This window comes from Macaca thibetana, chromosome 6 (assembly GCF_024542745.1).
Source record: "Macaca thibetana thibetana isolate TM-01 chromosome 6, ASM2454274v1, whole genome shotgun sequence".
NCBI lineage: Eukaryota > Metazoa > Chordata > Mammalia > Primates > Cercopithecidae > Macaca > Macaca thibetana.
In genome coordinates, this window is record NC_065583.1 from 72661422 (window position 1) to 72684632 (window position 23211).

The window sequence follows — 23211 nt, forward strand, 5'->3', positions numbered from 1 at the left end:
AACATTCCATGTAAATGGATTAGGAGACTCAACATTGTTAAGAAGTCAACTCTCCCCTACTTGATCTATTAAGTTCAATACAATCCCTATCAAAACCCCAGCAGGCTATTTTACAGAAATTATCCACAGATCCAAAAAAGTATATGGAAATGCAAAGGATCTAGAATATCCAAAACAACTTCAAAGAAGAACAAAGTTGAACAGCTAACACTATCTGATTTTAAGAATTATAAAGCTATAGTGCTATGGTCTGAATGTGTGTGCCCCTCCTACAATTCATATATTGAAATACTAACACCTGCAAGGTGTTAGGGAGTCGGGTGTTTAGTGGGGTGACTGGATCATAAAGGTAGAGCCCTCAAGGATGGGATTAGTACCTTTATAAATTAGGCCTAAGGAAGCTCATTTGCCCCTTCTACCATGTGAGAACACATGGAGAAGGTACCATCTATGAAACAGAAAACAGGTCTTTACCAAACATCAAATCTACCAGTGCTTTGATCTTAGGTTTTCCAGTCTCCAGAACTGTGAGGTATAAATTTCTGTTGTTTTTAAGCACCCAGGTTATGGTATTTTGGTACAGCAGCCCAAATTGACTAAGACATAATGGTAATCAAGATAGTGTAGTACTGACATAAAGATAGACAAACAGGTCGGTGGAAAATAGACTCGCACATATATGGTCAATTGATTTTTGACAAGGATGTCAAAGCAGTTCAGTAAGGAAAGGACAGTCTTTTCAACAAATGGAGCTGGGAAAACTGAATATTCACATGCAAAAAGATAAATTTAAACTTTTACCTCACATCATGCACAAAAATTAAGCCAAAAGAGATCACAGACCTAAATATAAAAGCTAAAACTATAAAAATTTTAGAAGAAAAGAAAGCGCAAAATCGTAGTGACCTTAAGTTAGGCAAATATTTGTTAGATACAACACCAAAAGACAATCCATATAAGAAACAATAAGTGAATTAGACTTCTTCAAAACTACAAATATTTGTACTTAAGTCAACATTAAAAAATATAAGCCCCAAACTACAAGAAAATATTTACAAATCATATTTCTAATGAACAACTTATATGCAGAAAATATAAAGAACTCTCAAACCTCAGTAATAAGAAATCAACCCAATTTAAACATAGGCAACAGGTTTGAACACGTACGTCAGTAAAGAAGATATGAATAGCAAACAAGCACATGAAAAGATGTTCAACATCATCGGTGACTAGGAAAATGAAAAGTAAAACTGGAATGAGATACACAGCTAAGATCAAAGGCTGGTCATACCAAGCACTACCAATACGTGGAGGAAACATACCAAGTACTACCAATATGTCATACCAAGTACTACCAACATGTGGAGGAAACTCATACACTACTAGAAAGAATGCAAAATGGTACAGATACTTTGGGAAAATGATTGGTAGGCTCCTCAAAACTTAAACATATCTCAATATATGATTTAGTCATTCCCCCTCTAGGTATTAATGTAAGGAAAATAAAACCACATATCCATACAAAGATTTGTACATAAATGTTCAGTCATTTTATTTGTAATGGCCCAATACTGGAAACAACTCAAATGCCTATTAACAGGAAAATGGATAAGCAAACTGTAGTAGACCCATACAATAGAGTCCTAATGAGCAATTTTAAAAAGTGAATTACTGGTACATGCAACAACATGGATAGATTTCAAAATAACTATTCTGAACAAATGAAGGCAGACAAAATAGAGTGTGTACTGTATGGTTCCTTTTTAAATATTCTAAGAAATGAAAACCAAACTATATAGTGACAGAAGGCAGTTTAGTAGTTGCCTGGAGATAGAAGATGGAAGATCACAGAGAGGTGGAAGACAGGGATTACAAAAAGGCACCAGGAATTTTTCAGGGGTGAAAGACATGTTCATTATCTTGATTGTAGTGATAATTTCACAGGTGTGTACATATATCAAAATTTATCAAAATAAATATTTTAAATAAGTGCTGTTGGATGTTAATTGTATCAAAATAAACCTATTAAAAAATAAAGAGAGTAAGGGAAATTCTTCTACATGGCAATTAACACAATATATAATCCTTTATTTGGACCCTGGATCCAAAATAAACAAGGTTATAAAGGACATTTTTGTAATAAATTTGAAAACAGAGTATGTATTTAGTTTTATTAGTGTATCAAAGTTTAATTCCTTGGGCATGCTAACTTGGGTTGTGTTAGAAAATATAGTTCTTAGAAAATACATGCTTAGATATTTATAAGGAAATGTTATGATGTTACAACATGCTTTCAAGTGCTTCATCAAAAGAAAACTTTATATAAATATGTTCATACATATACACATAGAAAGACAGAGCCAGAAATAGAGACAGCAGAAGTCCAGTCATGACAAAATTTTGGCAACTTGTGAATCCAGGTAAAAAGTATGCAGGAGTTCATTATGTTATCATTTCAACTTTTATACAGGCTTGAAAATTTTTTTAATTGGGTAAAAATTTGATTTTATAAAAATTTCAACTTTCAGCCAGGCGTGGTGGCTCATGCCTGTAATCTCAGCACTTCGGGAGGCCAACGCGGGTGGATTATGAGGTCAAGAGATAGAGACCATCCTGGCCAGCGTGGTGAAACCCCGTCTCTACTAAAAATACAAAAATTAGCTGGGCATGGTGGCGGGCATCTGTAGTCCCAGCTACTCAGAAGGCTGAAGAGGAGAATCACTTGAACCCAGGAGGTGGAAGCTGCAGTGTGACCCAAGATCCCACCACTGCCCTCCAGCCTGGTGACAGAGCGAGACTCCATCTCAAAAAAAAAAAAAATTCAACTTTCAATGGCTTGAAGGTAGAGTCCACATCCTTTTCATTTTTATATCTCTGGCATTTACCAAACAGAAGAAAATCTTCTTAAATGAGTGATTAAATGAAGGAATTAATACATAAATGTATTAGCATATAAATATAAAATGATAAGGAATAGGTTCAGAATAATCTGATACTGAAATATCTGAGACCTTTCTTTGATTTCTTTGTTTTCCATATATATATATATATATATATATATATATATGATGGAATACTACTCAGCCATAAAAAGGAATGAATTAACAGCATTTGCAGTGACCTGGATGAGACTGGAGACTACTATTCTAAGTGAAGTAATTCGGGAATGGAAAACCTGAGTTATGTTCTCACTGATATGTGGGAGCCAAGCTCTGAGGACCCAAAGGCATAAGAATAATACAGTGGACTTTGGGGATTTGAGGGGAAGAGATTTTGAGGGGAAGAGTGCAAGGCAGGTGCACTCTTTATATACTCTTCTACAGTTTCTTTATCCACTTGTTTATTGATGGACATTTGGGTTGGTTCCACAATTTTGCAATTGTGAATTGTGCTGCTATAAACATGCGTGTGCAAGTATCTTTTTCGTATGACTTCTTTTCCTCTGGGTGGATACCCAGTAGTGGGATTACTGGATCAAATGATAGTTCTTTTAGTTCTTTAAGGAATCTCCACACTGCTTTCCATAGTGGCTGGACTAGTTCACATTCCCACCAGCAGGGTAGAAGCATTCCCTGAGCTCTGTATCCATGCCAACATCTACTGCTTTTTTTTTTTTAATTTTTTTTTTAAATTTTTTGATTATGGCCATTCTTGCAGGAGTAAGGAGGTATCACATTGTGGTTTTGATTTGCATTTCCCTGAAAATTAGTGATGTTGAGCATTTTTTCATAGGGTTGTTAGCTATTTATATATCTTCTTTTGAGAATTGTCTATTCATGTCTATTCATGTGCTTAGCCCACTTTTTGATGAGATTGTTAGTTTTTTCTTACTGATTTGTTGTAGATTCTGGATTTTAGTCCTTTGTTAGATGTATAGATTTTGAAGATTTCCTCCCACTCTGTGGGTTGTCTGTTTACTCTGCTGACTGTTCCTTTTGCTGTGCAAAACCTCTTTAGTTTAATTAGGTCCCAGCTATTTGTTTTTATTGCATTTGCTTTTAGGTTTTTGGTCATGAAATCCTTGCCTATGCCAATGTCTAGTTTCCTTCATTTCTTATGGTGACATTCTTTATTTTTATATAATTTTTGTGGAAAAATCCAAACCTATATAAAAGTAGAAAGAATTGTTCAATATTTCCATGTACCTATCAACTGGTTTGAACAATCATCAACTCATGACCAATCACGTTTCATCTACACTTCTATCTACCTACTCCCTATTCTTTAGATAATCTTGAAGCAAACCTCAGATATCACATCATTTCAGCTGTGAATATTTCTGCATTTACCTCAAAAATAAAGAGAACCTCAAAAAAAAATCACAGTCTCATTATCAAACCTATAATATAACAAGATTTCCTTAATATCAAATATCCTGTCTGGGTAAAATTTCTCAGATTATCTCATAATCTCAATAGTTGATTTTCAAAAAAAGACCTAAACAGCATCTATACAAATACATACTAAAATACTAATCCTTACTAATCCCAGGTACTTACAACATAATTTATTCCCACAATCATCCATCACTTCTTCACTGGTAAGACACAGGAAAAACAGAAAGGAAGGCTGAGTATTTTGCACACCATTGGTCCAGAAAGACCTCCCACTCGGCTCTCACTCTCACCTGATGGTATAAAACAGACTGCAGGTTCAGCAGCTTAAATACTACTTTGTTACTCCTGACACAAACATTCACTATTCATGATTTTTTAAATTAATTAACAGACTAAAACCCATATTAGAATTATTTCCCACGAACAACAACAGCATTGATGATAGTCAAAGGGAGTTGTTAAGGCACATGATGGCAAACAGTACCTGAATTCCCCATATTTGCCAGAACCCCCAACAAACCTCTGGATGTCTCCTAAGAGATAAATCTCAGAGCATTATTTATTTCCTAATATATACAATTAAAAAGATTTTTAAAATATATTATTTCCTTTATACTACTTAGTGCAGACACAAAGCTTTATGGATTCACAAAACTGTTTTATGGCTAAACCTAACCATGTGTTTAACCAACTAAAGGTATTCAGAATTTAACCTGCAATAGGAAGGTAAAATCTGTGTATTTTGCATTTAAGTACCTGTTATTTTATGCTGCTGTCAAGAAACACTTCTAACTGAAATGCATTCACCTCTTACTAGAGTGACAGCCCTGAGCAAGAGGCTTTCTTTGCTCACTGCTTCAAGCCTGCATTACCTTAAAGAGTTCATGACTTTGGAAAGAGTTAAACGTAAAAAGAGAAGGGTATCAGCAAAGCTTTTGGAATTGTTTTCCCATTTCCAGCTTTTTATTCCCTCTTTGCACTGTTCTCTGTTTCTTCCCTCAACCCTCCTTTCTCCTCCCAGTCATCTGCTAGGCATTTTACAAATGATAGGATGTTAATGTAATATTGCTACTGGCAAGAATGATCAATGGATGCCAAGTGATGCCAATGGACAGAAGGTTGTTGGAGGATAGGTTATCCACACATGCCAATGTATCTCTCTGCAGTTACTTATCAGTTACATGGGGTAAAGGTACCTTCACAATGGAGAGATCTGGCAGTCACTACTTGACTTAAGTAATCAAACTTGACTGAGCACTGAGAGTAAGACAAGCCAACTTAATGTGCCTCCCGGTAGGATGCAACATAAAGTATACATCGTCATCTATGAAGCAGTCCTGTCAAAAATGTTTGACCTGAATCTAGTCGAGCCTCTAGAACTATCCTTAAATTTACAGGAAATATAGGGGATAGATTAGGGACAAGTTAAATAGTAGTCATGAGAATGCAGTCAGACAATCCAGCATATGAGAAATTTTACAAGAAAACTGTACTCTTGGGGAAAAAAAAATACAGTAAAAAGTAGGAGGACTGTTCTAGATGAAAAGATTAAGAGTCTACCGACACAACAATCAAATGCAGTATGTTTACATTGATCAGATCCTGGTTCAAAGCAACAACAATGATGGAAATGATGGACAGAAAAAAAAAAAAACAACTATTAGGTTGGTGCAAAAGTAATTGTGGTTTTTGACATTATTTTCTATTGTAATAGTAAGAATAAAAATCACCTAAGTAAACAATTTTTAAAATTTTGCCTTACCTTTAGCTAAAGCTTCTTTATATTTCTCTTTGGCAGAATTCATTTCTTTTATTAATTGTCTATAGCTGGATTTTAACTTCTCCAATTCTGTTTTTGTAACCTGTCAAAGAAACAAAATGCATAAATGTTTTAAAATGTTTAAATTTAAATTGCTCAAGAACTTAAATTCCAAAGTATTAACTGATGTGTACTTTACTACTTACAGGTCAGAGTTGTTCTTTAATATACAATTATAGAAAATAAACTACAAATATGTTTTTAAAATCAGTACTAAATTCAATAGCATGTGAAAACAAACAAAAGAATAGCAAATCAGGCCAGGCACAGTGGCTCACGCCTGTAGTTCCAGCATTTTGGGAAGCTAAAACAGGCGGATCACCTGAGGTCAGGAGTTCAAGACCAGCCTGGCCAACACAGCAAAACCCTGTCTCTACTAAAAATACAAAAAATGAGCCAGGCTGTGGTGGTGGCACACGCCTATAATCCCAGCTACTCGGGAGGATGGGACACAAGAATTGCTTGAACCCGGGAGGCAGAGGTTGCAGTGAGCCAAGATAACACCACTGCACTCCAGCCTGGCTGAAACTTGACTCGAAAAAAAAAAGGCAGCAGGGAAAGGGGGTGGCAAATACAGAATAACACTGCCATTATCTAAAATTCAAAAAAAAAATTAACTTGGTAAGTGCAGAAATATGTTCTGTAATTAAAAATACAATTAAGATATTATTTCTATGGAACAATGACACAATTGCAAGTCCTTGACTGTAGTCAAAAAGCCATTTAAATGCAATTTAAGGAAAAAATACGTGTACCAGATATTGTCTACAGATTTTCAAATTTGCCATTTGAGAAGACTAAGAAAGAGAAAGCATCAAAACGTTGCAAAAGGGGTTATCAGCAACTTGGAAAATAATCTCAAACCCTTTTTAAAGAAATTCTGTATCATCAATGTTCTCGATGACACAGATGATGACACTGTGTGAATAAACAAAAATAACTACAATATAAATATAAATGAGTTTCAAATTATTCCCCATTCAAGAAAAATCTCACTGGTTAACTTTGTAAAACTATTTTGGTAGAAGACTAATACAAAACTTTTTTTTGTTGTTTTTTTTTGAGACAGAATCTCGCTGTGTTGCCCAGGCTGTTAGGGCAATGGCATGATCTAGGCTCACTGCAGCCTCTGCCTCCAATGTTCAAGCAATTCTCATGCCTCAGCCTCCCAAGTGGCTGGGTTTACAGACCTGCACCACCACACCTAATTTTTGTATTTTTAGTAGAAACGGGGTTTCACCATGTTGCCCAGGCTGATCTTGAACTCCTGACCTCAGGCGATCTGCCCACCATGCCTCCCAAAGTGCTGGGATTACAGGCATAAGCCAGAAAACTTTTTGAATCGATTGCTCAGGTTGACAACACTGGAACCAATCAGTCAAGTTTCACATAATAAAAAGATAAATCGACATTATATACCTCCCGATATAAAACTGCAGGAAGTATATACTACCACCTATGATGTATTCTTGCCCAAAATACCCAGCTAGACCCAATCTTATCAAGTCTCTAGATTTAAATTCCAATTTACAGAAAAGATTAAAGATGAAGGAATATGTAAACCACATCAAAAGATGCTAACAGAAAAACCCAAAATGAAGGAAATTCAATTATATAGAGCAAATTATCTAGTTTCTTCCACAAATAAATAGCATTTTATTAAAAACTGGGCAGGAAGGAGAACCTACATATTTTTTTAAAGTATCATTCAAATGCAAGGTATAGATGGTATCTGGATCCTGACTGAAACCAACCAACTATAAATAAAAGCTTAAACAACAACCATTTCAACAAAGAATATTCAATAACATGAAGGAATTATTATTTTTAGGCAAATTAATGATATTTAGTTACATTTTTAACAAGAACACTGATTTTAGCTATACATTCTAAAATATTTATGGATAAAATGATATCTTTAAAATGATCCAATGTAAAAAAAAAAAAAAGTGGGTGGGAGTATAGAAAACACAGAGACTATTCAGGTGATGGGTAGGTGGAAGTTCATTTTACTATTCTCTCTTCTTTTATACATTTACAAATTTCTACAATAAAAATAATTTGAAAAATGTCATTCAGAGAGACAGACTCTGAATGTAGGGAAAATTAGGGATATGTAAATTTAAGAATACCAAAAGTAATTTTGCCTATATTTTCTTTTTTATTTATGCAAAGTATTAGATAAGACAAATTTAGTTTTAAAAGACTCAGAGAATGATTTCAGTAAATAAAAACTAAAATGCCTAAGTGATAAAGCTTTGTGTCATAGTTTAACTGGGAGCCTCTTTTTTCTTTCATATGAGTATATATAGTAACAGTATATCCTATAATCAGTGTTTTATGTTCAATAAGATATTACTTATTAGAGACCATAAACCTATTTCTTGTTGGGAAATGACAAATACATAATTTTTAAAGTCAAATAAGGTAAAATATTTCAGTGAATTTGGAAAACAATTTCAAGAAAGAACTTCAATATGGAAAAACGAACCTTGATCATCTCTGCCTCTATCTGCTGATGAACACCTAAGTAACTTTTCTTCACCTGCTGCTTGTCCTTAATCATCATGGTGAGCCTGTGTAAAGGTCCAGAGTTCAAGTCCTCTGCATGTGTCTTCATTATCCTACTAAGTTGTTCTGTCTGCTGAATCATAAGTAGCCAAGACTAAAAAAAAAAAAAGAAACAAAATTAACATTTGCATTAAAGGTTTCCATTTAGCTGTGCTTTAAGAGTTCAAAACTTTAAATATTTAGTTTTAGATAAATTATTACATTAATATAAAAAATAGATTTCTGGCAACTGTGTAAAGATCTATGAATGGTTTATATTTAACATCTTCAACTTCAACTACACATACTTCAAAATTCTATAATCAGAGACTACACAGAAAACTAAGAAAAAGATTAGGGGACTCTGTAAGAGTTGTAGTCTTCACTTTATCAATTCTCATTTGTTTTCCAGCACACTGAAATACTGCTCTGCCACACCATTCTAATGCCCCACTATGGTCTTCAGTTCCTAATGGTCAAATGCAACAGACATTGTCCCATCTTCATCTTAACCTGCCTCTCTCTGTGGCATCTGATCCTGCTGACTCAACTTCATTCTGAAACTGTCTTTTGTGGAGGCTCACTTAGTTTCCTATTTTCAACATTCCTGGCTTGTTTTCCTCCCTTTCTAAAATTTCCTTTTCAATCTTTGGTACCTGTTCTTTTGTTGCCTGTGAGAATACTGGCATTTAATGGATTTCTATCTATAGCCCTGTTCTTTTCCTAACAAATATCTTTACATTTCAATAGTTCTTCCAGCACAATACACCAAAGGGCACAACACACTGCCTCAATAGCAAGAGGCACATAATTGTAGGTTTGGGATCAGTGGGCATACGGAAACTGCTAGAAGAACAAATCATTATTAGACTTCCTGACATATATATACTAAAAAAAAAAAAAAAAAAAAAAAAAAAAGAAACAGAGGAATGCTCTTCACTATAAGTATTCAATATTCTATTCAGAAACAATATTGAAGATCTGTGATAGGGTGGATCCAAAAGATATTTTTTAAATGAGCGAAGTCTGGTTTCAGATACTGACAATAATAATTTTCTACTCTATTATTTTTGATCTGTGAATGAATAGGATTATTTTCTTTCTGTTAATATTCCAATGTAATCAAAAATCAAAATTTCATAAGCACTGAAGCAAAATTACAGCCTAAAGAAAGCAAATTCTTAGTCATAATACATACTTGCCAGGATCTGACTTGTCAATCTTGTTTTTGATACACTGTATTGCATGTTTTTTAAAAAATAACAACCTTTGAGAACAGTTATTTAGGGACCGGACTCATTTTTAGTTGTGAAATGATATGATGAACACAGAACATATGTGTGGCCTATAAACCCATCATATTTACTTTTAAATATGAAAATATAATCACTAACTTGCTCTTAACACCACAAAGCAATTTAAAACTAATGTAGTCCTTACTTCAAAATCTAAAATTTAACAAAGATGCAAACAGTATAAAACTATACAAACATGGATTAAAAACATAAACTAAATGGCTATAATATATGTAGCTTTGCCTTTTTCATCCAGTATTTTCACTTCAAACTATGCAGTGTTGGAGAAACATTCTATGGCATGTGCAGAATATTAATGCTACAAAAAAAATAAAAAGTGAGAGACAGTCTTCTTGCTTTATCTTCAAAAATAAATATTATTTAAGTGCTTTGTAGCAGTAACTTTTTGTAATTCTATGTAGGAGTCCTTGCAGCCTAGCGAAGAAGATTTCTTGGAAGCCAAAAGATCACACAATTGGGTCAGATTGCACTCCTCTCCCAGAAGGGTACATCCCAACCTGCCTAAAAGCCCTGTTCACTGTAGTCACTACAGGAAGTCCAAGGTCTCAAAGCATATACTGCCATTCTGTCAACCCCATATTGCCCTCAGTATCTCCTAATCCAACCCAAGCCACTATCTATAGAATCCTGTATCGTCAAGAACTCTTGCTCTATAATTAGAAAATTCTTCATACCTCTTCTCAGAACTTTCCTGTCATCTTCTAGTTTTAACAAAAGCCTGGCTCTATCTCACTCCCAACACCCCAATGCTGCTAATAAACATTCCCTGTGTTTCTGCAGAAGTCCCCTGCTCCTTTGAATCCCAGGACACCCTTCTCCATGAACAATCCATCAGCAAGTCTTTCAGATTCTGTCTCCAAAGCCAATCACAAATCCATCGTCTTCTCTCTATCTCCACTGCCACTCCTTTGAAGGTTATGATTATCTCTGGCTTAGACTATTACAACATCTCCCAAATGGTACACTCTCATGCTCCTTTCCAATCCATTCTCTTTAAAGTAGCAATAATAATAATAAAAAATTAAAAATTAATGTAACTGTCTTCCTTAAAACACTACATTGGCTTTCCTTTTCATTTAAAGAAAAATCCAAACTCCTTTCTTTTATGTTGAGATGGAGTCTTGCTCCATCACCCAGGCTGGAGTGCAGTGGCACAATCTCTGCTCACTACAACCTCTACATCCTGGGTTCAAGTGATTCTCGTGCCTCAGCCTCCCAAGTAGCTAAGACTACAGGTATAAGCCACTACGCCCAGCTAATTTTCGTATTTTTAGTAGAGACGGGGTTTTGCCATTTTGCCCAGGCTGGTCTCGAACTCCTGGCCTCAAGTGATCCACCCACTTTGGCCTCCCAAAGTTCTGGGATTGCAGGCATGAGCCACCACACCCAGCCCAAACTCCTTCTAAGACTTACAATGTCTCCCATTATCTGTCCTCTAATCTATCCTTGCAACTTCATGTTTGCTGTTCTCTACCAAGCGAAATAAATGCTAGAAATGTTCTTTCTTCAGTTTGCTAAACCTATCAAGCTCCAATCTCTTCCTGAAAGTTTTTAACTCTACCTAGAAGCTCTTCCTCACCTTCACCTGGCAAGATCCATATCTTCCTTTAGTAATCAGCTAAATGTCCTGTAAGTCTAATCCTTGTTATTCTGTCTTACTTTTTCTCAGCATTTAAAACAATTATTTATCTATATGTATAATTGGTGGTTTGTTTTTTTATAACGTCTCCTCAACTGAAATGGAAGCTTCATGAAGATGGGATCATGTTTAATATTTTGAGTATTTACTGTGATGTTTGAGACAAGAGGGAGGGAAAGAGGGAAGAAGTAGGAAAAAAGAAAGAAAAAAAGGAAGGAGGAATGTAGAATAAAACCATGAATTAAATACATGCCATAAAAGTGGCTTTAAAGAGTTTTTTTTTGAGACAGGGTCTCACCCTGTCACCCAGGCTGGAGTGCAACGGCACGATCATGGCTCGCTGCAGACCCAACCTTCCAGGCTCAAGAGATTCTCCCACTTCAGCTTTCCAAGGATTTGTGACTATAGGCATGCACCACTACGTCCAGCTAATTATTTTGATTTATAGTAGAGACAAGGTCTTACTATGCTGTCCAGGCTGGTCTTGAACTCCTGAGTTTGAGTGATCTTCCCACCTCAGCCTCCCAAAGTGCTGGGATTATGGGTGTGAGCCACCATGCCCAGTCATAAATATTTTTTTAACATTGAATTAGGTAATAATATAATCTGATAGTGAAGAAAAAATAAACAGCTCTATCTTCAACTGAAAAAATAACAGAAATAGCAGAGCAGCATGTAATGCAAATGAAACACTGACCTAAAAGGAATGGTTGAAAGTCACACACAAAAAGATGTCTGGATGATCTAATTCCTTGAATTAGCTGGGTGGGTGGGATATTTGTTAAAACAGAGGAGAGTAAAATGTTAATAGATGCTTAACAAAGAAACAAACAAAAGTAAAGATACATTTCAATATTTGCAGTACAACTGGAATAGCACGTTGCAGATATAGCTCTTTGGTTACAGCATAGCAATGATCAGGGCACAGATAAATTGTTATTTAGGATAATTTGTGGAAGATAATTCTTTTTCTTTTTTTAAAAAAAATAGAGACAGGGTGTCACCATGTTGCACAGGCTGGTCTCAAACTCCTGGCCTCAAGTGATCCTCCTGCCAGTCTCCCAAAGTGCTAAGATTACAGGCATAAGCTACTGCACCCAGCTGCAAGCTAATTCTTTGTAACTTAATAAACAAAATACTGTCAGCCACTTGAAGACATTAAAATTGCTTCATCATACAGAAATGATTGCTAACAGTGTTCCTTACAATTGAATTTTACCAGTAGGAAGTCACTGATGCTGAAAATTATAGACAGGTTAAAAAATATTTAAAAAGTAAAAATATCTGAATTTTAATTTTAGAAAAATTTAATCATGGGCAAATAACAATAATATAATCATAAGAAAACATGGTTAAAATTTGCAAAACAGAATATAAATATCATCATTATTGAAAGAAGAGCTACAAAACTTTAAAGTGATAATAATTTAATTTTACTAGACTAGACAAAAATCCCACAGGATACCAACAAAAATCAAGAATGAGAGACTGATGGAAAGAAGTTTAAGTAACTTTTCAAATAGAAGAGTCAGAAGACAGCTTTAGTTCTGAAGTTTGTATATCAAGAAGTATAAATTTGAGTTTATAATTCTTAAGTTTCTGAAGTTATCCAAGCGAAGGTTTTTAAATAAGCAGGCTATTTATACCTTCTGAATTATCAAAAGTGCTTTTTAAGGAAAATTTACACGATCCATTTAAAAAAAAAGGACAAAAAGTAATCATTGAAAGTGAGTACAAAATAAAAATGAGGCCAGGAGCAGTGGTTCATATCTATAATCCCAGTGTTTGGGGAGGCCAAGGTGGGAGGACTGTTTGAGGCCAGGAGTTTGAAACTAGCCTGGGCAATGTAGCAAGACAGTGTCTCTACAAAAAAAATTTTTAATCAAAAATTTGAAAAGCTTTGCTTTTAAATTTCAACATTAGCTGGATATGGTGGCTTGTTTCTGTAGCCCTAGCTACTTAAGAGGCTGAAGTTGGAAGATTCCCTTAAATGCAGGAGTTTGAGGTTACAGTGAGCTATGACTGTGCCACTGCACTCCAGCCCAGGTGACAGAGCGAGAGCCTGTCTTGAAAAAAAATAAAAATAAAAAAGACACTAACTCTACCTGTTAGATATTATATGAAAATGGGATAAACACCTATGAAAAGGAAAACATTATCAAATCAGAGAGGGGACAAAACTTCACTACATGCAATACATATGAAACAGAAATAAAATACAGCACAACAACAAAAAGACAAGTGAAAACACCCCAGAAAAAATATGAACAACAAGACCCTGTAGTCACCATATTCAAATAATATAAAGTCAAATTCTAGGACAAAATATAAAACAAAGAAGATCTTAATTACAGAAAAAAAGGAAATAAAGTCTCTAGGGTTGAGGAATAGGAAGAAGGCTGGCAGGCTCTCACTCTTGCACTCTCTCTCCCTCTCCTGTTTCCTTTTAGCTCTTCCAAAGCTTTTGAAGATTTTCCCAAAATTAAACCCTGTCTATTGAACTACATGATGTAAGTTCTACTTTCCTCTTTGAATCCCAACTTTTACAAGTATGAAATTCAAAGAGATCAATAACCATGGAGTCCATGGTTGCCATAAACCAATTATGAATAACTTGCCTCTAATAAAGTGCAAAGCTCAAATGTTTCGCTATTGAATATCTAAATTATTTGAATCAGTAAACTTTGGTGCTACTTAAATTGTCTCTAAGTATTGAGAATGGAAAAAAAAAAGTTTCTAAAACCACCATAACATTGAGAAACCGAGGCAGAACCCTGTGGAATCCCTGAATTGAGGAGACAGAGCAGGGAATCTGCAAAGAACAAGGTGCCATGGAATAAAAACAAATACAACCTACCAAGACTGAATCATGAAGAAACAGAAATTCTGACTAGACTAAAACAAGTAGGGAGACTGAATCAGTAATCAAACACTTCTCATCAAAAAGCCCAGACCCTTATTTGACTCATTGGTGAATTCTACAAAACATTTATAGAAAAATTAACATCAATACTTTTCAAACTATTCTAGAAAACTAAAAAGGAGGGGACACTTCCAAATTCATTCTATGAAGCCAGTATTACCCTGACAGCAAAGCCAGACAAAAACACTACAAGAAACAAGAACTGTCCAGGTGCAGAGGCTCATGCCTGTAATCCCAGCACTTTGGGAGGTTGAGGCAAGCGGACCGCTTCAGCCCAGGAGTTCAAGACCAGCCTGGGTAACAGGAAGACACCATGTCTACAAAAAATAAAAATAAACTGAAAAAAAAGGAAAGAAAAATTACAAGCCAATATCCCTAATGAACATAGAGGTACAAATCCTCAATAAAATTCTAGAGAACAAAATTGTACACATATTAAAAGGATCCTACACCATGACCAAGCAGGCAAGTGGGATTTATCCCTGGGATGCAAGGATGGTTCAACATACATGAATAAATAAATTTGACACATTATATTAACAGAATAATAAATAACTTTATATGCTTATGTCAATACATGCACAAAGAGTATTGGACAAAATGCAACATCCTTTCATGATAAAAACTCTCAAGGGATCAAGCATAGAATCAATGTATCTCAACGTAATAAAGGCTACATAGGGCAAGCTCACAGCTAACATATTCAATGGTAAAAAACTGATAGCTTTTCCCCTAAAATTGGACAAAAGAAAAGGATGCTCACTCTCACAACTTCTATTCAATGGCACACTAAAAGTACTAGCCAGAGCAATTAGGCAATAAAAAGAAATTTTAAAAATCCAAATCAGAAAGAAAGAAAAGAAAATTATGACTGTCTACAATAGACAAGATCTTGTATGTAGAAAACTGACTCTCCAATTAAAAAAAAACTGTCAGAATTAATAAGTGAATTCTGTAAAATTGTAGGATTAAAAAATCAACATATAAAGATCAGTAACATTTCTTTTTCTTTTTTCTTTTTTAAAATTTATTTCTTTTCCTGCCACGAATATAAAAACAATCAGTAACATTCCTACACAGTAACAACAAACTATCCAAAAAAGAAATTAGGAAAACACTCCCAAATTAGCATCAAAAATAATACAATACATAGGAATAAATTTAACCAAGGAAGTGAAAGATCTTTGCACTGAAAACTAAAAGGTATTGATGAAAGAAGTTGAAGAAGGCACAGATAAATGGAAAATACGCTTATGTTCATGAATTAAAAGAATGATCATCATTAAAATATCCATACCACCCAAAACAATCTACAGATTGAAAGCAATTTCTATCAAAATTCCTAATTAAAATTTCAATGATAAAAAATGACATTAGAATTTTGAAATAGAAAAAAAAAAATCCTAAACTTCTTATGGAGCCATAAAATACCCTGAAAGCTAAAGCAATCTTTACAAAGAACAAAGCTAGAAGCATCATACTTCCTTGTTCCAAACTATATTTCCAAAGGTATGTTAATCAAAATAATATAATACTAGCATAAAAACATATACATGAGCCAATGGAAGAATAGAGGGAGCACAGAAAAATAAACTCAGACATACACAATCAACTCATCTTTGACAAGGGCACCAAGAATACACAATAGCGAAAGGACAGTCTCTTCAATAAACAGTTTTGGGAAAACTGGATATCCACATGTAAGAGAATGAAACTGGATCCCTATCTTACACCATACACAAAAATCAACTCAAAAAGAATTAAAGACTTAAATATAAGACCTGAATCCATAAATCTCCTAGAAGAAAAAATAAAGGAAAAGTTCCTTGACATTGTTGTTGGCAATGATTTTTTGAAGATGACACCCAAAAGCACAGGCAATAAAAGCAAAATTAAACAAGTGATGCTACACCAAACTAAAAAGCCTCTACACAGCAAAGGAAATAATCAACCAAATAAAAAAGCAATCTAAAGAATGGGAAAAAATATTTGCAAATTGTATGTCTAATAAGGGAACTAATACAAATACGTAAGGAACTAACACAACTCAATAGCACACACAAAAAATAGCTCAATTTTCAAGATCTGCAAAGGACCTGAGCAGGTATTTTTCCAAAGATACACGAATGACCAAAAGAAATATGAAAAGGTACTCAACATCACTAATCATCAAGTAACTACAAATCAAAACCACAATGACATATCACTTCACACCTATTAAGATGGCTATTATAAAAAAGGCAAAAGACAACTGTTGGCAAGAATGTGAAGAAAAGGAGCACTATACACTATTGGTGGAAATGTAAATTAGGACAGCCATTATGTAAAACATATGGAGGTTCCTCAAAAAATCAAAAACAGAACTGTTATATGATCTAACAAGCCCTCTTCTGGTTACACAGCCAAAGAAAACAAAATCAATATGACAAAAAGATACCTGTACTCTCATGTTCATTGTAACATTGCTAAGGCTTGCATACTATTTGTTTGTCTCCCCCAAAACTGACATTAAAGTTTGATCCCCAGGCCAGGCATAGTGGTTCATGCCTGTAATCCCAGCACTTTGGGAGGCCAAGGGGGGCAGATCACTTATGGTCAGAAGTTCGAGACCAGCATGGCCAACATGGTGAAACTCTGTCTCTACTAAAAATACAAAAATTAGCTGGCCATGGTGGCAGGCCGCCTGTAATCCCAGCCACTCAGGAGGCTGAGGCAGAAGAATAACTTGAACCCAAGAGGCAGAGGCTGCAGTGAGCCGAGATGGCGCCACTGCACTCCAGCCTGGCGACAGGGTGAGAATCTGTCTCAAAAATAAAATAAAATAAAATAAAAATTGATCCCCAATGTGGTGGTATTGGTAGGTGAGGCCTAATGGAAGGTGTTTGGGTCATGAGGGCTCCTCCCATGTGGGTGGCTTGGTGCCATTCTCACAATAGTGAGTCCTCACTCTGGCAAGACTAGATTAGCTCCTGTAGCAATGGATTATTTCCCACAAAAGTGGATTGCTACAAAGTCCCTGGATTTTCTCTCTTTGCATATGTCCACTTCCCTTTATTTTTCTCCTTGTGTTATGACACTGCACAAAAGTTCTCACAAGAAGCCAGGGTGATGACCTTGAACTTCTCAGCCTACAGAACTATAAGCTAAATAAACCTTTTTCTTTATAAAATGTTCGATATCAGGAATTCTGTTATAGCAACAGAACTTGGACTAGGACAGGCATTATTCATAATAGGCAAGGAACAACCCTCAACAGATGAATGGATAAAGAAATTATAGTAAATAAAATATGTGTGTATGTGTGTGTATACACACATATAATAGAATATATGAATCTAAATAAATGAAAAAATAATATGTGGACAAAGATTAATTAAATATTTTTAAATAAACTCAATATAATCATATTAAATAACTGGTTTCTAATGACTGGTACTAAAGATGCTGAGCTGCATTAGCTCAGTCACTGTCCAGTCTCAAAAGTTAGAGAGCCACATGACTACCAGGGTATTACTACTGCTATTAAAAAAGTAAATCTAAGTATCTAAACACAGATCAGGCCAGAAAAGAAATTAAGAAAGTATATTACCTTTTCTTTCCCAATACTTTTCCAGCTTCTTGGTGCTCCTCAATTGCTTTTATTCCTCTTGGACTTAAGGGCCACCTTTCTTGTTCTTCTTCTGAAGAACAGTATAACCAGAAAAATAACTGGCCATAGTCACCTTTATTCTTCAGAAGTAAATCGCCTAACCTCAGCAGTTTTCTCCCACCAAAAATTAAGCATTGAATAAAAAAACCTTCACAATCCCTTTCAGTTCCAGCATCCCGTGATCTTTTCCTACTTATTAATAGCTACTTCCTTATTTAGTACCATTCTCACAAACTCCTTGAGTTTTATAGCTCACATCCAGAGAAGATTCCTTTGTTGATCCAGCTCTAGTAGAGCACTGTTAAAACAATAATGGCCTATTTGGAAATTTTAACGAGAAGAATGAACTACAGTTAGGATTCTGGGAGATTTTTATCTCTTCTTTAGCTTCTTTTTTATATATTCCTGCTCTCCACTCTTTCCCATTCCCTTCTATGTCCTAGACAAGCTGTTCTGTTATTTCCTATTTCCTATAGTTCCAGATTATCCTTCATTGGCCCCCTCCGCTCAACATTTTTTAAAAAAACAAAGTCCTCTCTTTCCTCCTCCAACCCAATCAGCCTTTTCATCTACTGCCTTATCTATTTTTTTTCAAACTCCTCAAATAGACTTCTGGGGGAAAAAAAATTAAAACTCAGTACTGACTCTCAGAAGGTATAAACTAATCTATATACTCAAGACACTTTCTTCTTCCGAATCTCCATGTAAAAAAATGCTTTTTTTCTCTCTCACATAGAACGGACAGGTGGAATTGATGGTCTCCATTAGTTCTTTCAACCCCACTCCTATTAAAGCTAACTTTGCTCATCTAAATGAGAGACAGGCTCTCTGCCTCTTTTACTTACTGGGGCTTCACTCATTAATATTACCAACCTCTTGCACACTCACAGGACTTCTCTTATTTACTCCTTTTATCAACACTATGAAGAAAATATCTTCATCTTATAAATGTGGAGTTTGAATGTCAGATAAACTAATCTGCCTAAAGTCACACACCTAAATAATGGAAGAGCTCACATTCAAATACAAAACTAATTCTTTCTTTTTTTTTTTTTTTTTTTTTTGAGACGGAGTCTCGCTCTGTCGCCCAAGCTGGAGTGCAGTGGCCGGATCTCAGCTCACTGCAAGCCCCGCCGCCCGAGTTTACGCCATTCTCCTGCCTCAGCCTCCCAAGTAGCTGGGACTACAGGCGCCTGCCACCTCGCCCGGCTAGTTTTTTTTTGTATTTTTTAGTAGAGACGGGGTTTCACCGTGTTAGCCAGGATGGTCTTGATCTCCTGACCTCGTGATTCGCCCGTCTCGGCCTCCCAAAGTGCTGGGATTACAGGCTTGAGCCACCGCGCCCGGCCACAAAACTAATTCTTAATGTGCTAGACCGGAAGGAGGAGTGTGGGAACCTAAAGGTCTTAATATCTTAAAACTACTTTAAGAAAAACTACCTAGCCAGGTGCAGTGGGACATGCCAGAGTCAGATCCTGGCTCTAAAAATAAAAAAAAAAAAAAAGAAAAGAAAAATAGCTGGGCATGGTGGTACATGCCTGCAGTCCCTGCTACTCAGGAGGCTGAGGTAAGATCACTTAAGCCCAGAAGTTAAAGGTTACAGTGAGCTATGAGCACACCACTGCACTCCAGCCTAAGCGACAGAGCTAGGCCCTGTTACTAAAAATAAAAAAGAATAACTAACTAGATTAAACTAAGGAGAATATTTTTAAACTGGTTACAAATCACATAGTAATCTTTAATCTGTATTTAGTACTTAATCATTAAATTAGAAGTGAAGAGCCATAAGGAAAAGCTATCTACTCCTTTAGGCCACCTACTTTGTTGTATGAGTACATCTAAAGAGAAGTCCTTTAAGGGCAAGATTAGCGAGTCACTCTTGATATGACATGCTCTATGAGAAGCTACGGATATGAAAATGAAAGAGGCCTCTCATTGTAACTGCCTTTCTAACTAAAATAATGACCCGTCCCTCATATCTCCCTCAACGGAACAATTAAATAAAATCATCATCTTATCTAACCAGCCCCAATATCTCACTGGATAATTAGAAACAGGACAACTTTAACACAGTGAAAAAGACAGCACACATTTTCCAATGCCCCAGGAAAACAAATTATTAATTGGAGATTTTTAAATTTTAGAACATTTTTCAGAATTCTTAGTTGTATATTAATATTATTAAAAACATTGCTTTTACCTGAAATGTAAAATGTGATTTCAAAAGATTTATTCTTTTTCTTTATCTTTTTTTTTTTTTTTTTTAGAGACAGTCTTGCTCTGTCACCCAGGCTAGAGTGCTGTGGCACAATCATGGCTCACAGAAGCCTTGACCTCCCAGACTCAGGTGATTCTCCCACCTCAGCATCCCAAGTACCTGGAACCACAGGCACACACCGCACACCACCATGCCCAGTTAATTTTCTTTTTGTATTTTTTTGTAGAGATGGGGTTTCACCATGATGCCCAGGCTGGTCTAGAACTCCTGGGCTCAAGCAATCCACCACCTTGGCCTCCCAAAGTGCTAATATTACAGGCAGAAGCTACCGCATATGGCCAATTTTCTGAATTCTTAAATGTGATTCTTTGGCAGTGTTGTTTTGTGACCAAAAATAAAATGGTTCCTAGAAATAAACACATCACATATTTCATAATAAAAAGGAGGAATAATAATTCAATTTACAGAAATTTTATTCTCATCTACCCCAAAAAAGAGATCAGTTGCATACATTAAATAGCATCTCAGGCTTCTAAAATAATTAACATAAACCCTACAATGCCTATTTTATGCTTAGGAAGCCTACAGAGGTAAATAGTACCAGTTATACTAAGATTAATACATGATATAAAGAAAGAAAACTCTGCATGCAACTTTTGAAAAAGAGAAAACTACACCTAAGGGGGAAATATGTATCTTTTAGAAATGCATATTAGTCCTTTCTTGCCCTCTAAATTTGAACTAACAGCTGTGTAGTGAGGTAAATCAGTATTCCATAAACAGGTAGTAATTTCAGTGTTCTGAGTTTATTATACCAAAAGTATTTATTCTACAACACTGGATTAAAGAACAAACCACTACTGGAGCTATAATTATACTAAAACATTGAAAATAAATCAACAAGATGACTCAAGCTTGAAAAATATCTAAATAATACTTGTTATAAATAGCTTTTCACTGCAGACTACACCTCCAACTACTTGTTTGCTTTCTTCTTGCTTTAATTTTTTTAAAATGCAACATAAAAATTCCATGAAGAATGCATAATTTGTACACTACACAATAACTCAAAATAAATGGTTCTGTGAAACAACAGTTTCTATTGTGAGTTTGCCCATTACATAAGAAGAATGTTTTCGGAGTCTCTATGTCTTTATGGAATACAGAAATCCAGAAGACAATTCCTTAAATTCTCCTAAAGTTGAAGTTTTCAAAGATTCAATTGCAAGTTCAAAGGAAATTTTAGATACTTCCCACTCATAAGAGTTTCTCTTCATTTTCTTCAAAGCTTCACGGTTTCCCTGGACTAGCAGTTCACAACTCTGGCTGCAATAAGCAGCAACTGCAAGCTTTTTCTTTTTTTTTTTTTTCTTTTGAGACAGTGTCTTGCTCTGTTGCCCAGGATGCAGTGCAGTGGCACAATCTCTGCTAACTGCAGAGATCCTCCTAACCTCTGCCTCCTGGGCTAAAGTGATCCTTCCACCTCAGCTTCCCTAGTAGCTGGGACCACAGGACCAGGCCACCATGCTCAGCTACTTTTCTCTTATTTTGGGTAGAGATGGGATTTTGCCACGTTGCCCAGGCTGATCTCAAACTCCTGCGTTCAAGTGATCTGCCCACCTCAGCCTCCCAGAGGGCTGGGATTACAGGAGTGAGCCATCATGCCCTGCCCAACAACTGCAAGCTTTTTAAAAATGCCAATTCTTGGCTCTTATTTAACAGGCTTTGGATGGGGTCTATACATCAGTACTTTAAAGCTCCACAACTAATTCTAATGTATAAGTTGTACCGTAACAAAATATTTTTGTGCCTGATAACCATGAGATTGTACAAAAATTGCAAAATAAAAACCACAGGGCTTATGGACAAATGGTTTTAAAGGCATGATACTCAAGAAACTAATCAGGGACACATTTTTTAAAAACAGAAACCTAATAGAAAAAACTTTGCATAGTTTTACAGATATTAAATGTTAAGAAGCACATGACTACCATATTAACATGACACTTCATTTTGAAAAGACCTGAAGTTTGCTTGTCAAAGGAGATTTCAGAAAGGTTGCAACTTATGAATTCTGTAAAGGGGAGAGTTATCCAAAATTTGACAGAAAGTTGAAATGCCACATGTGGATGAGTGTGGCTCAAAACAAAAAGGTAAACGAAGGTAGCCAGTTAAGGACTGAAGTGTGTGTCTACTATGTATTCCTCTGCAGCATGGTTCAACTAGTTCTAGTTTTCTGCATTCACCTAGTGCTTCTTCAGGTTTCAGACATAAACAAATGCAAAATTAATGTTAAGCTCAAATCATTCCTAATATGTCAACTGTGTGGGAACAAACTCATGTTTTTTTTAATAGATTAAAGCATGTGTGTATATATCTGTGGGGGGGGGGTTGTGTGTAGTTAGTTAATTAGCTATGATAGGGTCTTGCTATGTTACCCAGGCTGGTCTTGAATTTGTGGCCTCAAGTGATCCTCTCATTAACCAAGTTTTTAAATGTTGAAATGATTTCAACCAAGATTTCAATGTTTTCAAATCCGGTGGTATAGCAGAAGTGGCGCTATAGCCAGGCTTAAACATTACTGCTTTAAAAATATATATAGTTGAAACCCTAGTTGTACAGGCTCAAGTTACATTACGTATGTATTATGTGACTACTAAATAATAAGACTGATTCATCAAAAAGCATGTTTCATTACTTCTTATTCCTATATGGTATGTGTAACATCACCAATATTTCAATTCACTTCATGTTTAACAG

At 35.5% G+C, this 23211-nt stretch overlaps 1 protein-coding gene across 16 annotated transcripts in view; it reads right to left on the reverse strand.

The window, feature by feature from the left end:
- Window positions 1-23211, reverse strand: part of FER (FER tyrosine kinase) — a 725379-nt gene that overhangs the window by 341441 nt on the left and 360727 nt on the right. For 14 of the 16 annotated variants that reach the window (XR_007726658.1, XR_007726657.1, XM_050794609.1 and 11 more), the window contains 2 exons: window positions 8648-8821; window positions 6100-6199 (listed from right to left, as the gene is read on the reverse strand). Coding sequence is in view for 14 of the 16 variants with exons in the window: in XM_050794609.1 (XP_050650566.1) it covers window positions 6100-6199; window positions 8648-8821 (274 nt within the window). In the remaining 2 variants the exon portion in view is untranslated. Of the gene's footprint in view, window positions 1-4499; window positions 4628-6099; window positions 6200-8647; window positions 8822-18173; window positions 19214-23211 lie in introns of those variants that run through there. The other 2 variants (XM_050794610.1, XM_050794616.1) reach the window with 2 other exon arrangements.